Genomic DNA, 18,554 nt, shown 5'->3' with positions numbered 1-18,554 from the left:
GGAAACGCAGCCCAAGGCTGGATCAGAAATGGTCTGCTACAAACGCTCCTGGAGAAGAAATCACTGATCACACTGGGCATTCCCACTCAGATCTGACCATTTGAGAAACTGCCCAGTGCACCCCAGGACCCTGGACAATGATTTGTGTCCAGGTTTGAGTGTGGGATCGGGGGGTACAGAGTCCTGAATTCCCTTGAAAATCCAAGGGAAAAGTCCAAATGAAGAACACGGTAAAGTCACAGTAAAGCCCTTTGGAAAGCAGCTGCCCCCCGGTGCCCTCCCCCGTGTGCTGATAACGGCCACCCGTCATCAAAGATCTACGTTGGCGCTAGCAGCTCTCCATCAGCCTCCAGCATCACGCCAGGGATGGAACCCGATGATTAAACTGGTCAGGAGTGAAGCAGGCAGACTACAAAGTGCCTGGGATGGGAAGGAAGGGGGACATCAAAGCCACATCTTCCTCCTTAAAGGTCGCCTCCGGAAGAGGAGCCTCCTGGTAGGACACAGAACTCTCAGGAGCTTTGGGCACCTGCCCCTCGTGTGCCTCCAAGCCTCCGGGGCAGCTCCCTCTCCTTTCTTTCCTCTCCAGTGGGGCAGCAGGCAGCTAAGCCTGAGCCCCGGGGCCAGAGGCCTGCCTCCAACAAAGACAAATCCTGCTCCGCTCAGAGACGCGACTCCCTCCACTTCCAAGGGGAACCCTGGCATTTCGTTAGTGCCCTGCTTGAAGGCTGCCCTTTGTAAAACAGAAACACAAGGGAAGGCAGACAGAAACAGAAGCAGATTCCAAAAGCTTCCTATGTCTGGAGTTTCCGATGTCCCTCTGTGTGGCCTCACTCATTACATGGGTGGAAGAGCCTGTCAGGCAAGAATCATGCCTGAGTTTACACCTGAACGGAACCCAGGGACCAATTAACAACACGGAGCCAACGGCAAAGTGTTTCTAAAAGGAATAAGAGGGAACTCTCATTTTATTGCTCTTTCTTCCTTCTTTCTACAAATAAAAGACAAATGCTATGTCAACAGTTTCTGGAAAGCGGTCCTTTATTTCCTCAAAGTCCTAAAACTGACTCATTTGTCAAAAGATGACTGATGCCCCAGTCCACAAGCAGTATCTTTTTCTCTTTCAGCAAATCCGGGAGCTCCGGGAGGGCCATGGCCCAGGGGAAGTGGCGATCAGAACCTGCCCTCCACGCCCAGCAGCTGCACGGCGGCCTCCTGCACAGCCTGGTGTATGTGCCTGACCTCGCTCTGGGACAGGGTCCGCTCCATGTGGCGGTAGGTGATGCGGTAGCAGTGGCTGGTCCTGTGTGTCCTAGAGAACAGGAGAGAAAGGGAGGTGAGTGAGGGACCTGTGTGCCTACCGCCTGCAGGAGCAGCACCACCGGCTCTGACCGGATCTCCCCAACCCCAGTGGAGAGCTGAGGATGAGACCAGAGACTACCAATGTGGCATTACAGAGACATCACGATGCTAACAGGCTTCGGGGAGGCGGTGGTTAGGGGAACACTGGCTTGAATAATCGAGACTGCTGCCTCCATTGGACCAGATGCATCCAAGCCCCCTGGGAAGGAAGCTTCTCACAAATCCGACTCCCTGGGCCAAGCCCTGGGAACTGTGACTCAGCAGGTAGGAGGGGGCCCTGGGTGTCTGGGCTTTCCCTAGGCTCCTCAGGGGATGTGGACGCGCGGACAGGGTTAGGAAGGCCGGTGAGCCTCCACCTTTCTCACCCCATAGAAGGTAATCACGTTTGGAAGGTAGGCTGCCGTCACCTTGAGGCCTGAGACTGGCCCCAGGGAAGGCTGAGGGGTGCTCTTTTGGCACCTCTGTAGGCTGTGAGAAGCATATAGACTAACTGTGCCATATAGACACTATACACCATCGCTGTGCCATGTAGACAATCGCTTTAATCCTCTGCTTTTACCAGGGGGGTGTTGACTTGGCTTTCATGGAACAGCTGGGTGATTCTGGAACATGTGGACATGATAGCAGTAAGGATTACTATTTACATGACAGTTGCTAGGACTCATCAGTAAGGAAAGTCTCATCAGAAAGACCTCGGGCTACCAGCTGGCAGACCAGGCCCTCTCCCCAGGCTGCCTCTTATTGGCTGTGTGGCCAGGGCTCTGACACTTCCCTCTCTGGGCGCTTCTGCTTCTCTTCTTCAGAGCTACACGAATTCCTCTTTTCCAGCCCCAGCCACAGGAGAGTCGGCTCATGCCCTTCCTCGCCTCAGGTGAAGAAGCTGAAGCAAAGCAAGTGGGTCTGGGGCAGATCCCCTCCAGGATGACATCAGCCAGTTCTTAGCCTGACCAGCGAGAGGCCACGTTCTCTCTGGCAGGTGAGACAGTACTGGGCCTTCAGTAATGCCAGAGCCTTGGACAAATGGGCTTCTGGTGGTGTTGGCTCCTGGGCCACTCCAGCGCCCCAGTGGAAGACCCACTGCGCCCATTGTTGCCACTAGGTCCAGAGCTTTTGCCTCCAGGGACCTCCGATATGTCATGGATTTGCTCTCAGTGGGGTTCTCTCTCTTCCTTCTCTCCCACCGTCTGTTTTAATGCCACTCCCCTTGGCTGAGTAGAAGGCACCTGATCAGTGAAGGGTTTGCCTCGGGTCCTGGCCTTGCTGAGCTGTCCCTTTACCTCCTCTTCCAGTGTTGCCTCCCCTCCCTTCCCCACCTGGGCTGAGTCATCTTTGTCCTGCTGTCTTCCCCGCTCTGGCCTAGAGTCCACCTACGGGAAGGAAAAGCTCCTAAGATTTAGGACACTGTGCCTCACAGGGCCATTGGCGTTTCAGCCAGGTACAGAGCCCTGTTTGGATCAAGGCAAAGGAAGAGGCTACCACTGAGGTACTAGGACAGTCAAGTCGGGCTGTGGGGAGACAGCCTTTCCTAGGGGCTTCCTCAGGATCCCTGACATCACATCGCCGGCTCCATTCCCTCACTGGACACCTCAACTCCTGCTCTAGAAGAAGGGAGAAGACAAACCTCCTGCCCACCTCCCTCTTTCTTTTTCAGTCCAGCTCAGGCCAATAGCTCCACTCAGCAGACATGCCTGGGGATGGACCCTGAGTACTGGGGCAGCTCCTGAACTGCCCCCGAGGGCCTCCGATGATGTAGAGCTGCTGGCCCTTTCTCCATATTCCATGCTCCTGACATGACTGCCCCAGACATCACACACACCCAAGCCCTCCAGGTACCAAAATGGGAGCAAGAGAAACCTGGCTCAGAGAGGGAAACTGACAGCTCTCTCTGAGTGGGAGCAGATGAAACCACACATCTGAGACCCATGTTGGCGCGAAGTGCTGACTTGTTCCATCCAAAGCACAATCGCCCCACTGAAAGTTAACGGAGTTTTGACAAGAGCGCCAAGACCATTCAATGGGGAAATGTCTTTGAACAGGTTGTGCTGAGACAACTGGAGAAGAATCCACATGCAAAAGAATGAAGCTGGCCCTCTCCTCACGCAATACAAAAAGATTAACTTAAAATAAATCATCCATCACAATGTAAGAGCTGAAACTACAACATTCTTAGAAGAAAATATAAGAGTAAATCTTCATGACCCTGGATTAGGCTGAGCCTCCTTAAGTATGATGCCAAAAGTGTGGGCAACAAAAGAAAAAATGGACAAACTGGATTTCATCAAAATTAGAAACTTTCGTGCTTCAAAGGATACCATCAAGAAAGTGAAAAGACAGCCTACGGAATGGGAGAAAATATTTGTAAATAATATACAAGGGACTTGTATACAGAATATACAAGGAACTCTTACAACTCAAGGATAAAAAGATACATAACTCAACAAAAAATGTGCAAAATATTTGAATAAATTTCTCCAAAGAAGATATATGAATGGCCAATAAGCATGTAAAAAGATGCTCAATGTCATTAGCCATCAGGGAAAATGCAATTCAAAACCAATAAAATGCCACTTCACATCCACTAAGATGGACATAATGAAAAAGATGGAAAATAACAAGTGTTGGAGAAGACATGGAGAAATAAGAACCCTTATACCTTGCTGGTGAGAATGTAAAATGGTGCAGCTACTTTGGAAAACAGTTCGCCAGTTCCTCAAACATTTAAGCAGAATTACCATATGATCCAGTAACTCCACTCCTGGGTGTACAGTCAAGAGAAATGAAAGCACATGTCCACACAGAAACTTGGACATGAATGTTCACAGCAGCAATATTCAAGAGCGCCTAAAAGTGGAAATAATCTGATTCCAATTGATGAACGGATAAACAAAATGTTGTACATGTGTACAATGGGATATTATTCAGCCATAAAAAGGAATGAAGTTCTGATGCTACAACACAGATGGACCTTGAATACATCATTCTAAGTGAACGAAGTCAGACATAAGACCACACATCATATCATTCCATTTAGATGAAATATCCAGAATAGACAAATCCACAGACAGAAAGCACATTAGTAATTGCCATGGGCTCAGGGAGTGGTGGACAATGGCGAATGATTAATGGGTCCAGGGTTTCTTTTGGAGGTAATGAAAATGTCTGGAATTAGTTAGTGGTGATGGTTGACAACCTTGTGAATATTTTAAAAACCAGTGAGTTGGATACTTTACATGGGTGTATGATATGTTAATTATAGTTCAGTAAAGTCACTATATTAAAAAAAGAAGAGACCTGCCCCGCCGGGCACTGGGCAGGAGTGCGCTTCTGCAGCTCCTCAGCACATCCCCTGGAACCCTGGTCTCCCTGGCTGCCTGCTTGTCACCCTGCCGCCTCCCCGACACTGCATTCCTGGAGGGCAGCGCCCAGCAGCCTTATTCCCCTTTGCTTTTCTGGTGCACGGAGCAATGTCTGACATACAGTAGGCGCTGGATAAAAACTGCTGCATGGATGCTACGCAGCTGCTGGAACACCTGGGTGGGGATCTGCTTTAAGGCCTAAGCAGAGGCTGGCACAGCCTTGCCTGCGCTGGCGGAAGAGCATTCCTTCCACCCTGCCAGGTCTCCACGGCCCCTGCTTGTGTTCGGCCGCAGCCTCCTCCTGCTCCTCTTCCACCCCTGCCTTCTATCACTGACGGAGGCAGATGCCCGCCAGGAACAGAGACACCAGAGAGTAGCAAAGGATAATAAATACCCGGGACCGCTCCAAGCTCTTTCAACCAGCGCAGCCTCACCCCACTTTCCCGGCAGAAGGAGTGGTCAGTGTAGACGCTGAGGGACATGGCTGGAGCCAGGCTGCCAGGGTTCATGCCCGGCTCTGCCATTTCCTCCCTGGGCAATTTCGGCTAGTTATTTCACTGGCCTTGGTTCCCTCATCTGTGAAATGTGGAGAGTAGTCATGCCTACCTCAGCGGACTGCCCAAAGGAGAATCAAAAGATAAAATGCACAAAGTGCTGCGTCCTGGCTCATTGGAAGAGCTCAATAAATGGGACCTCTTCTTATGACTTGTAAATCAGGTGGGCAGTGAGCACCGCAAGCACAGCAGCACGCTGGGAGCATGGGCCTGCCAGGTAGCGAGGCCTTTGGCAGAACTCAGTCTATAGAGAAACACTTTTAGGCACGGTGCCTGGTGTAGATGCTCTGTGTACACGCTTCAGGAGCCTTCCTCCCCTGATGTGCGTGTGTGTTTCAGGTCTTGTGGTGTTGCTGGAGGGGGCAAGGCCTGCCCGGCTGGGTCCTTTATAGACAGTGTCCCCGAGAGAGGCGTAGAGCCGTGCTGAGCCTCTTCCTGGCAGCTGGAACAGCCTGCCTCCCTTCTACCAGGTGAGGAAGACAGGACCTTGCTTTTATCCCCACTTCATCAAGGAGGACTGCTGCGAAATCCTGAGTTTCTGAGAGATGGAAGATTCTAGGGGAGGAGAAATTAGTTAAGGAGTGAGAAAAAGAGCGGGGGATTGTGCGCTGCTTGATGATGGCAGCAACATCTAGAACAAGTCCAGCGCAGGATCCGGGAGGCCCAGGTTGTCAGAGCCCTGGTGACCGTGCAAGGCTGTGAAGATGGCTTCCTGCTGGGGAGGGCACAGCTGGGCATACTGCAGGGGTTGCCTCCACCGGCCGGGGCAGGAACATTCCTGCCAATTCCCTGTCCCCGGGGAGCCTCTCCCCGACTCACGCAGAGGCCCCTTGTGCCAGCAGCAGCCCAGAGTCACCACACTGGCTCCCTCATTTCTGGGCTACGACACACCTTTCCTGAGTCTCAGTTTCTTCTCTGTGGAAAGAGGTAACAGCGCTTTCCCCATTAACCTTTCCAAACTGTTACAGAGACCTGTTGGGACAGTGGCCGGGCTCTGTAAGTTATAAAGTGCTACAGGAGTGCGAGGTGAAAGCATCAGTGTGGCAACTGCTACTTTTTTAATTCATTGAGGGATGTCTTAGCAGAAGAGTTGGTAATATGGCCACTCTAGAAGTTGAGGTTTCCAACCAAAGACGGATGGAAAAAATTTATCTTCTTGTTTCTATGTGCTTTAAAGAAGGCCCCTATAGGGATTCTTGGGATTCAAATAGCTTTTCCAAAACATTTTGATGAGTTAGGTGTGAATGAATCATAAACATATGGATTAATTTTATAAATTGAGAGAAATAGTATTTGGCAGAATATCTGGTGATAATTCAGTAGAGTCAACAGATTTGCCTTTTCCTAACGTCACTGGAGAGAGAAAGAGGACGGCCTTTTATTTGTTTTCTGGAAACTTCCGTTAGGAGCTTTCAGATGGTGGGACATACTCCTGTCTTCCTTTCGCTTGTTGGAGAACTGAAGGCGGGGCTGGCAGTCGGCCATGAGTGGAAGCCCCAGACTTCCTCATTCCTGAGGAGTGGTCCAACCATGAAAACCACGGAGTCAGGAGCTGGAGGACCTCGCAGCTTAGCACTGAATAGCTAAGAGGATGCATTCCTCAAAGGGAGGGATGCCCTCAATGCCCAACCCCAAGTGTCTGGATTAGAACTCTCTGATTCTTTTATTTCACTCACTGCAGCCTCTTTTAGCCTAAAAGCTACTCACTCTCTCATTTGCCATGACTCCCGCTGACCCTCAATAACAGCAGCAGCAGCAAACATTGATGTAGTGCTTATTATGTCCCAGGCACTATTCTAAGCTCTTCACATACATTAACTCATTTAAGCATTACAACTCCATTGGGCAGATAGCATTATTGTCCTTGTTATATAGACAAGGAAACTGAGGCACATAGAGCAGAAGTAACTTGCCCAAGTTCACACAGCTAATAAGTGACAGGGCTGGATTTGAAACCAGGCAATCTAGTGGGAATGTAAAATAGTACAGTCACTGTGGGAAACAGTGTGCTGGCTCCTCACAACATTGAACACAGAATTACTGTATTACCCAGAAATTCCACTCCTGGGTATACAGCCCAAAAAATTGAAAGCAGGTGTTCAAACAAAAACCTGTGCAAGAATTTTCATAGCAGCACTATTCACAACAGCCAAAAGGTAGAAATGTCCATCGATGGATTAATGGATAAACAAAATATGGTATATCCATACAATGGAATATTATTCAGTCATTAAAAGGAATGAAGTACTGATACATGCTACAATGTGGATGACCCTCAAAAACACGCTAAGTGAAACAAGCCAGCCACAACAGATCACATACTGTATGATTCCATTTGCATGAAATATCCAGAATAGGGCAATCCACATAGATAGCAAGCAGACTGCTGGTTCCAGGGGTTGGGGGAGGGGAGAATAGGGAGAAACTACCTAGTGGGTACGGGATTTTCTTTTGATGAAAATGTTTTGGAATTAGACAGAGGTAGTGGTTGCACAATATTGTGAATGTACTAAATGCCACTGAATCGTATAGTTTAAAAATGGTTAATTTTCACCTCCATTTTAAAAAACACAAAAAAATCCCTAGGCAATTTGGTTTCAGAGCCCAGCTGTTAACTATCACACTGGCCTGCTCCACCACACTCCTCATCTCTTCCCTTTCACAGCCCAACCTCTTCTAAGCAGTGACAAGGTTTGCAAATTGTTGAGAAGAATAAGTTCTTTTAATCCCTCTGTTCAAGACAGAGACAGAGTGAGCCATGTTCCTCTCGAGCTCTGCCCTTTGACTATCAGAGAGGATGCAAGCCGGGATGAGGAGTACCTGTGACGCGGAGTGGGAAGCCCTGGGAACAGCCATGCTGTCATAAAGGTCTTTCCAGCTTACAGGATCATTAGAAGGTGCACTGGGCAGCCAAGCAGCTGGTGGGAAAATAAAGGGCTGCAGGGAGAGTGTGGGGGCCGGGGTGGGGCTGCAGCCACAGCCCCTGTCCTCCCCAGCGCCTGGGCAGTGTGGAGCTGCCATGGTCCTCCCCTAAGACTCACGTGGGCACGACCTTCAGGACGAGAAACCTTCTGCATTGACAATCTGCAGTTTTAAACGCAAATAAAGTTCTCTTGTGCGTACTTCGTAGCTTCTACTCACAGGCAAAGTAAACGAGAACACTCATCACTGAGGCTGAGAGGTCAAATCTCATTATAATGGGTTTGAAGAGAGAGCCTAAACATTTTTTTTGGTGTTGGAATTTCATTGCGTTGGGATACTGGCTAAAATGAATTGGTCACTGGCTAGAACTTGAATTTTTAACAGAGATTTTGGTGTGAGAATCTTAGAATGTTTGAGCTTCCAGGGCTTCAACTATCACTAGTTCATTCATAGATTCATTTAGTCATTCAACAAACACATGTTCCAGGAGCTGAGCTGGATACAAATAAGCATGTGAAGGGAACCCAGAACCAACCAGCTCACATCCAGGGGCCAGCGGTCTGCCGAGGTCCTGGAGCAACCAGGGAGGAGGCTGAGGAGAGGGCCATCCCCTCACAGCTATGATGGGACTTGTGCTTCCATGGCCACGCCATGGCCTCTTGCAGTGAAGCCAGCCATGCCACATTCCAACCTCATATACTCCTTCAGCAAACACTGCTCATTTAGCAAACGATTTTTGCCTCTGGTGCTTCCCATGAGCATTTACAAGGTGCCATTTGTCTAGCACAGGGCTGGATGCTACAGGGCACACAAAAGGAATTCAGATCATCCTGCCCGTGAGGGGCTTACCTCTAGTGAGGAGAAAACAGGACATAAGACAGCCCACGTTTGCCTGTGCACAGCTGGGTATGAATGACGCCATGGTACACTGCTCGGTCCACACTCCACCTCTCCTGCTTTTCCAACAGGCCTCCCATCAGCCTCCATTCTGAGAGATTCAGCCTGGCTCAGAGAACTGGAAACATGACTCCAACTTTCTCTGAAACTTCCTTTCACTTGGATCCCATTCCCAGCTCTGATGTGATAGCCAAGGTCTACCCAGCTCTACCACCCTGTGCATGCCCACCTGCTCACCAAGTAAAGGAGAGCCAGCCCCATGTGGGCAGGGTGGAGAGCTTGGCTGGATGGTGGACACACCAGCAGGCAGGGATCTTATCTTTTGATGTCTCCTTCTCCCAAAGCCCTAACCTTAGACCAGAAAAGGATGCTTAATTGCTGTGTATAGTGAAGTTTGGATTAGTAAAGGACTGTCAAAATAGTAAATGTTTAAAAGGGACGCTGCCCAGGTCTTTATTTTCTTCCTGACCAACTAAGTGATGAAACTAACAAGTATCTAGAGTACTGCTGAGCGTGCTGCTACTCTCTAGTTCACAGTGTGCCAGCGAGAGACTTTCTGAAAGAGCGCAGAGCTGTCGAGCGTCACTGGGAAGAAAGAAGAATGGGTCAGATGATAGCAACGGCTGGAAGACTTCTGTTATACAACCACTTAGTTTACCCTGGCAACCAAACAGACTCCGCACTTAAATAAAACCCTTCCACAGGCTGCAGCCAAGCCCCAGCTCCTGCACCATCCACAATGGTCTGCTTCTCCATCTGTGACGAGAGTAGCTACTTCGTGTTCTCAGATGATGCATTGGACACCTCCCAGAATAGATCATTTATAACTAGTCATTGCAGATGCCACCTATTCATGCAGGGATTACTCAACAGGAGAAAAGGTGCTGTTATGGGGCAGGTCCCACTTTCAGAGTAACGAAAATGCGATTCCCTGACTCACTCTTAATTTGTCACCTGCTTGTATGATGCAGAAGCTCAGTGTGAAGCCCCACAAGGCAACACCTGTGCACCACCGGGAGGGTGCAGAGTGCTTTCAAGGGCAGCGTTTGACTCAGGCAAGACGGGCAGTACGATAGGAGGATAAGGGAAGGGGGACTGTGTGTTCACAGCTACTCTTGAAAATACAGAATGAAACGGGGCACGGTGGAACAGAGAAGAATCCAGACTTTGTAGCTAACAGAGACCTGGGATCCAATTCCTGCTCCGCCCTCTGCTATCTGTGTGCTTTGGGACAGTTTCCTTAACCCCTTGTGAAGTGCGGATAACAACACTTGCTTCCTAGGGTTTGTGCTGACTGAGTTAGGGATGTGTGCAGAATGCTAACATAGAGCTCACTGCCCCAAGTGGGTGCTCAATACCTACTAGTTGATCCCATCTGCCCCCTTACCCATGGGGCTTATTGGGAGAGGAATGACACTCAGGGAGGGGACACTTATATTTCTTATATGTTTCTTTTAGGCTTCCTGTAAGGGCTTGCACTCTTTCTGGGACCGAGGGTAGGATGAGTTTCCCTCCTATAGAGCATGAACATATTAGTTCACTTTGGCTAGGAAAGCTAAGTGAGGAGTGGAAGTCAGGGAGAGTGATGAATTATTGCTCAGAATTGGGCACAATTTAAATAAGTGGTCTGGGAACTAAGTAAATCAGTTTTTTCCCCTTTACCTTCCCTATATTAAAAAAAAAAAAAAAGCCGAAAGGGAAGAGGAGAAAATGAAATTCTGATAATAAGACCTAGGGTCCAATGGCTCTCTACTGCTTTTCCTAATGAACTGCTCTGGGGTTTTCTGGGATGGAAGCCCTCCGTTTAATGTAAGGAAAGATCACAAGCCTGGGAGGCAGGAGACCTGGGTCCCATTCCAGCCCCAGCAATGTCTGTGTGACTCTGGACGGGTCACTTAACCTCACCAATAAGAGGGCTGGGCTAAATGGGCTCTGAGGCTCCTTCCGGCTCTAACATCCCCAGAGTCAGTTTAGAAGATGGAAGAGATGCTACAGTAAATGCCCACCTGCAGGAAATCAGCCAGCCAGCCAGCCGGCATTTGCAGAGCCTGCACAGAATGAAAGAGAAGGCAGCCCTGATCTGGGGGAATCTCTAGACAGGCTGAAGTATAGATGCAGCACGCATTTATGATACCGGTGATAAAAGAAGAGGAAGTGAGTTGGCTTAATGAGGGTGGATTACGGCTCGGTGGGGCCCACTAATAAAGCCTTCCTGTGGCAGGTGACCTCCAGTTGTAGCAGACACCCTGGGCACCTTTTAGCCCTCTCCCTCCCCCTCCCCTCCACTCCCATACACAAATGCTCTGCAACTGAGAGGTTTGCCTTCTTGTTCTCAGAGCGGCCTGTCTTAGGCCTGACGCTCCCACGGGGGCCATTCCGAGCTGGCGCCTCCCCAGTTTCCAGCGAGCCAACACCGGAGTTGCCTCTCACGGCTGCTGCGATTTCTTCCCAGAGGGATTTCTGTTCCTTGGAGTTAGTCACAAGAAACCAAACCAGATGGTTCCTCTGACAGTTACTGCCTTGGGAAAGACAACTCCAATCCAGGCCTTGATGGAGGGAGAGCCAAAGCCAGGCAAAGAGAAGCTGGCTGGGCAGGCTCATAGAGTCTTGCTTTCAAACCTGCCTCCCCAGCCCTCCCAGCTCCCAGTCATCCAGCATGTTGGCATCTTAAGAGCGCCTAAGAGACACACATTTCACAGACAAGAAATGTTTTTTCACATCAAACACTTGTCAAGTCCTCAGGGGAGTTTCAAAGCGCCCCCTGGGTTTTATTCCCATCAAGCCCTTAACTTTTCCTGGTTCTTCGAGTGGCTGTCTCAGGCCAGGCAGCTCAGGAGGAAGGAGCCCATGCTCTTGCCTCCTGGAGAGCGGGCTGGTGTTCTTGGTCTCCACGTGCACATGAAAACAACTGCTTTGGGGAAATCTCATAGAATCTCTTATGGAGAAGCAAAGCACGGGGATAGAGCCTAGCCTAGCGCCACCCCTTCCCAGGCACGGGACCGTGGACCAGCTCTCAATCTCTGAGCCAAGTTCTCATTCCAAGACACAGATAATGAACTCAGAGGGTTTTTGAAGGGACTGAATGAAAATAAAATGTAAAGTGTTTAGCATAGTTCAAGCATACAGTTAGTAATTGGTATTATTTACATGGTTAAAGATTATAGAGCCTCTATTTTGGGCCACACAGACCTGAATGACCTTAGACAAATTATCTGAGCTTCAACTTCCTCATCTGTAAAAATGGGTCACTAATATGATACATACTACAAGATGGAGGAATCTTGAAGACATTATATTAAGCAAATAAGCCAGACTCAAAAGGTCAAACACTATATGATTCCACTTACATGAGGTACCTAGAATAGTCTAATTCATAGAACAGAAAGTACAACAGTGGTTGCCAGGTGCTAGGGTGGCAGGGAGAGGGGGAGTTAGTCTAATGGGGACAGAGTTTCAGTCTGGGAAGATGACAAAGTTCTGGAGATGGATGCTGGTGATGGTTGCACAACAATGTGAATGGACTTAATGCCACTGAACTGTACACTTAAAAATGGTTAAAATGGTAAATTTTATGTGCATATTTTATTACAATAAAAAAACCTGAGGGGGCCAGCCCTGTGGCTGAGCAGTTAAGTTCACGCGCTCTTCTTCGGCGGCCCAGGGTTTCGCCAGTTCGAATCCTGGGCGTGGACATGGCACCGCTTGTCCGGCCATGCTGAGGTGGCGTCCCACATGCCACAACTGGAAGGACCCACAACTAAAATATACAACTATGTACTGGGGGGAATTGGGTGGGGGGTAAGCAGGAAAAAACAAAAAAAAACTTGAGGAGGGCTGGCCTAAATAACCTAGTTGACTAGTACTAGAAATGGAATTTGGGAACTCACACTTATATTAAAAACAAACAAACAAAAAATGATGACAAAAATCCCCCCCAGGTCATTGATATGCATGTGGCAGGGCTATTGCAAGGGTATAATGTGATTGGTTTCCATCCTCCCCAGATGGCTCAGCTCCTTAATTTCATTAACTGAGCAACTAAGCTGCCCTGCAGTTTATACAAAGGATTTTTCAAGACCCCCCTGCTCATAATGCTATAACAGGGTTTGACCATATTTGAAAAATTCTTTCCAACTATTCCATTGTCTTCCAAACCACCCTCTTACATTTCTAACAAACTTGAAGTAATGTCTCATTTTGCACAGATTTCCAAAGCTCTGTGCTTTTTGGTGGTGTGGAAAATTTGGAAGAGATTTTATTTTTCTTCCTGGCTTAGTCTGCCAAGCCAAATTCAACAGAGCTAACTTTAACTCTATACTGTTACACGGCAGCTTCCCAAACGTGTTGACGCTTTGGTGGAAGAGTCAGGTTAGAAAACAGAAGATTTGTGGTAGGGGAAGTGCTACATTTCTAACTCAACCAAGAGATCAGCTATTATTTATTCTGTGCTGAGGTAGACATTGTGGGAGATACAAAATAGGGATACGAACTGCTTGATCAATACATAAACATTCGTGGAGTGGCTATTCTGTGGCAGTGTTGGGGAAGAAGTATCCCAAAATAATACAAAGAAGGATTAGGCTAGATTACCACCTATTTGGGGGTTAAGATATTCATACATGAAAAGACAGCTAACAGGACAAAGCTACAATGCTAAACGTTAAGTGAGTGACATAAATTGTAAATAACTTAGCAGTCAGAAAAGACCGGCAGGGGAGAGGAGATTAGATCTAGATCTTAAAGTAGGAGTAGACTTTTGGCAGGTGAAAGGCAAGGAGCACATTCTAGTTGGCAAAATGACACACGTGGTATACAAAATGGCACACACATGGTGGGGGGCACTCATTATATGTTTTTCCTCTTCCATTTCAACAAAGAGTTGCTGAGTCTATGTTCTAGATATGGTCCTCTGAAGAGCTGACCAGAGGAGGCATGATCTGCGGGAGGAGGTTGTGTACAGTCACAGCACAAAGCTGGCTTCAGTCATGGCATGTACAGGAAGTGACTGAACCTGCCCAGGAGAAACCAGAACAGTCTCACAGACTAGTGCCAGTTGAACTGGGGCTAGAAGCATGAGACATGAGTTTGGTACATGGATAAGTGGTAAAGGGGAAAGGCCGTTTCTGCAAAGGCACAGAAAGAATCGTGTACACACATGGACAGGCTGAAGGAGAGGCTTGTAGTTTAGAGTGGCTAGTCTGGGTGTACAGAGGATAGAGTACAGAAATGGTGGGACAGGAAGCTGCTGGGTGGGTGGGGTCACAGAGGAGAGTCTTACATTCCTGTCTAAAAAGCCTCAACTAAAAATCCATCATTAAGCAATCAACCAAAACAAGAGAGTCCAGGCTCAGGGTCCCTACAGAATCCTATGAAAGGTTGGTAGGACCATGCTCTGGACAGTTTCACTGGCCCTCAGTTAACTTCAGATCTCACTACCCCCCAAAAATAGTGGGTTACTGAGATATTATGGTATACCATGTCATCCACCCGAGCTTAATAGCCATTCAAACAAGGAATATGCTATAGATCTATCCTCAACCCCAACATTCATGAGTAGAATTACCCATGACTGTGTTATGTTGCATAGCTTTTATTTCTTTAGTGAGTAATAGGTAAAATGGGCTAATTACTTTAAGAAAGTTAATTATGAAGGAATTACACATTAGTAAAGGTAAATTTATATATATTTCCAATGAAATGGTTATTTTGAAAATGCTTTTGAGGAGGGACCCTCTGGGTCTAATCACAGTGCCATCTCTTGACAAATAGTGAGTGAGAGATTGAGGGAGAGAGTGATAAAATAGGGACGTGGCTGGCAGGATGAGTTTCCTCTATCTGTAGTATTCTAGGTGGGAATACAGCAGTGATATCTTGATTAAGTATTCACCATACAAGTAACATGTTTTGTAGAACCACAGAATCCAAGATAAGGGACCCTAAAGATTTTCTGGTCCATGCTTGAGTTCTTTCTACAAAGCCTTAAATTGGATTACATCTACAGCAGCCCATTCCAGGCTTCCACAGTGCAGGCTGAGAGGGAGCTCCCCTTTACACTGAACTGATGAGTGCTTCCTGTTCATTGGTCCTGGATTCATCTCAGTCCTTCTCCCCCATGACAGCCCTTCAGACCCCTCAACTCACTGTCAGCAGCAAAATAGCATGATGGCTCTGGGTGGGGACTCCCAGGACCACTGGTAGTCAGAGTGGGAAGGGATCTTGGAGGCAGCACAGGTAATGTTTAACACCACTGCCTGCAAGGTTAGATTTCTGTTTGTCCATCCATCCATCCACTCAATTCATACATTCATTCAACAAATGGAGTGAACATCTACTACATGTCACGTCTTCTGCTAGGTACTGAGGACCTCGTGGTAGAATAAAACAAACAAAACAAAACAAAAAGACTTGACCTCATGAAGTTCATGGTCTAGCATAAAAGACAGGCATTAATCAAAGAATTACAAAGAAATGTAAATTGCAACTAGTCTGAAGAACAGGTGCATGGAGCCATGAGCCTACATAAAAGGGCAATTAACTTGGATGGGTAGGTCAGAGAAAGTTCATTGTGCAAATGCCAAAGAGCTGAGATCCCAAAGAGGAGAGGAACTAACCAGGTGAAAGAAGGGGAGGAGGGGAGGGGACAGAATTCCTGGTAGCAGGAATGGCATGTACAAAGGCCCTGTGATCTGAGTTCAAATCCTAATTCCTCCTCCTCTGAGCTATAAGATCTTGTCTAGGTCTTGGTTTCCTCATTTATAACATGGAGAAAACAATTCTGCAAATATCACTCAGCTGAAGCCCTGGAGAGCTCAATCCTGGTTAGTTACTATGAGCACCATCAGTTGATGGTCTCATGGTTTAGGTCTTTTTTTTTTTTTTTTTTTTAAAGCAACAGAACCCTAATCTCTCTTTCATGTGACACTCTTGAAATCTGTTTCCTCTAAATTACACAGTATATATAGCACAGCTCAAAGCAAAGCTGCTTTAGTTGAAGTGGACATGTGGATCCCACCCGCTTGGCTTCTACCTCCTGCCCATGACAGCCCTTGCCCCCAGAAGCTCATCAGAATCCCTGCGGCTTGGAGGAAGGCAATTTTAATATCACCCCAGATTCTACAATAGAAGAAAGCAAAGCCCAGAGAGGCAATGGTTTGCCTGAATTCATCTCAAAACTTATAAATCCAAGTGAAATTTGCTTAAAATATGATTGGAGCTCATTTTGGGGAACACATTCTTCTAAATAAAGAGAAATCCTTGCACCCATGGAGTATAAAGGCAGCACCATCCAGCAGAAAGACAGACGGAGGTCAGAAAGCTGGATTCTTATCCCAGAACTCCCCTTTATAAGACAAGTGACAACATAAGTCCTTTAATGGCTCTGAGCCTCAGTTTCCCTACTTTACAGAGGGGATTACAACTGCCTTGCAGTGTTATGGAGAGTTAGTAGTTTTTAAAGCACTTTGTAATTACAAATGCCTATTTGAATTTATCATGATAAAAGAGAGATTTCATTTCTATAAATGGCCAAACAATATTTATGGCAAAAATTGGTGACAAGAAGTAATCTAATTGAATAATATTCTATATGTGTTAAAAGAAAGCACAGCCATAAAGTAATAAGATACATTTTCTGATGTGGCTTATTGTTGGTCCTATAAAAATTCTTTAAAAAAAACAGTTCCAAACAGCTTGTGAGAACGACACAGCATCACACAGCCTTCAACACAGACTATTTGGAGGGTGTAGTGTTATCTGAACTCAGAAGTTGCTGGAATGTTTGTGCCCACTACTTTATGGTCATACCAGTTACAGCACCTTCCCAATGGATTCGTTGGGACCGTCTAGAGAAGGCCATGAGCACCCCAGACCACCTAGTCCCCTGAAGAGTTAACACGAGGAAAACACACTGACAAAACTTGTCCTAGAACCTTGTACAACTTATATATGAAAACAACTTTTAAATTCCAAATATTGACAAAATCAAAAAAAGCTCTGGGCCTTGCCATAACACAGTCTTTGTAAAACTGAAGATACTTTGTTAATAATAATGGTAGCTACAATAACTACAGTTAACAATTATAGTTATGCAGCTTCCAGAATGTTGTATTCAGATGAGGTCACTGGTTGTGATCCACGTGGCAATCCTGAGGCGGAGACATGTCACCTCCTTTTCAGAGCAGGGAGCAGGCCTAGAGAGATGAAGTGACTTAGAGAAGCCCACAGCTAGAACATAGCCTGGCTGGGACTTCACTCACTCCCTTTTCATGAAACTGCCCATCTTTTTGTCCTAGGCACGCTTTTGTCAGCTTATTAATGTCCCCTGCAGTCACCGTTAACTGCACTGCTTTTAAACAAGATACGACAGTAACAATTATCATTTACCAATTAAGTCACAGAATGCTTTTTGAAATATGAATATGACTATCACAAAAAAGGAAAAAATAAACTCAGTAAATATTACTTAGCAGAGAAAGCCTAAAGAAAGAAAAGGTGAAAGAAGAAAGAAAAACATACTTTACAGAGAAGAATAATCTATTATGTATTAAGTGCTAGGCAGTTTAATGTTTCTCATCTTATCCTCATCATTAATAGAAAATATGAAAAAAAAAGAGCCAGAATGAGGGAAAATATCAGGTTCGTGAAGACAAAGTCAGACCTGGAGAACACAAAACTCAGATCTGCAGGTTGTGAGTTGAACTCATGGAGATACCGACTTGGTTTAGAACTCAACCAGAAGTGAAAAGAAAGCCTGACCAATTCTGTGTTTGCATTGCCTGAGAGGAGAAAAGACCCCAGTTATTTAGAGAAGCAAAACTCACCCAACATAATATTCTAAAAGAAATTTCTCAGGTAGGGCTTCATAAAGGGGACTTTAAATTAATAATGGCCATGATTTACTGGTCACTTACTATGTCAGTGAGTTAAATCTATGTTAATTCTTATCACAGTCCTATCATAATGGGAATTATTTCCCCTATTTTGCAGGTGAGAAAACTATAGCTCAGAGAGGTTAAAAGTGACTTGCACAGGCCACTCAAGCAGTGAGTAACAGAGGTGGGATCTGCACCTAGGTGTCCAACTGCCTCCAAAGCTGTGCTTTTAATCCTGGGCTGGGGGTGCGGTCCGATACGAGTGGCCAATGTCTCAACCATATCGCTATTTCAAGGCAGTAGTGGGTTTCATAAGGCTGTTCCCTTGATGAAACTTGAGGGAATAGCCCTAAAATGTATTTTCTATGAAAAAGCAATTTTGCTTGGGGCCAGTGGTGGGTAGGTTCAATAACAGCTCTTTTGGTGGTCTGGCTGTCTCTGCTACTTGGATAAATCTATTGACCTTTCCAGGTCTCAATAAAACAGAAGCAATGCTATTTGTTCCTAACTAGTCCCTCCGTCAGGAAAAACTGAAGCCATGTGAGCAAAGCATTGTCAGCAACTTGGAAGAAAGTACTAATAAAGTAAAAGTC

At 46.7% G+C, this 18,554-nt stretch overlaps 1 protein-coding gene across 48 annotated transcripts in view; it reads right to left on the bottom strand.

The window, feature by feature from the left end:
* Positions 1–1,023: 1,023 nt before the first annotated feature.
* Positions 1,024–18,554, bottom strand: part of FARS2 (phenylalanyl-tRNA synthetase 2, mitochondrial) — a 465,546-nt gene continuing 448,015 nt past the window's right edge. For all 48 annotated transcript variants that reach the window (XR_011429879.1, XR_011429877.1, XR_011429876.1 and 45 more), the window contains one exon: positions 1,024–1,312. Coding sequence is in view for 34 of the 48 variants with exons in the window: in XM_070244873.1 (XP_070100974.1) it covers positions 1,050–1,312 (263 nt within the window). In the remaining 14 variants the exon portion in view is untranslated. The remainder of the gene's footprint in view (positions 1,313–18,554) is intronic.

Source organism: Equus caballus, chromosome 20 (genome assembly GCF_041296265.1).
Source record: "Equus caballus isolate H_3958 breed thoroughbred chromosome 20, TB-T2T, whole genome shotgun sequence".
Taxonomy (NCBI): Eukaryota; Metazoa; Chordata; class Mammalia; order Perissodactyla; family Equidae; genus Equus; species Equus caballus.
Note: the sequence above shows the minus strand (reverse complement) of the source record. Positions and strands in the feature narration are given on the sequence as shown.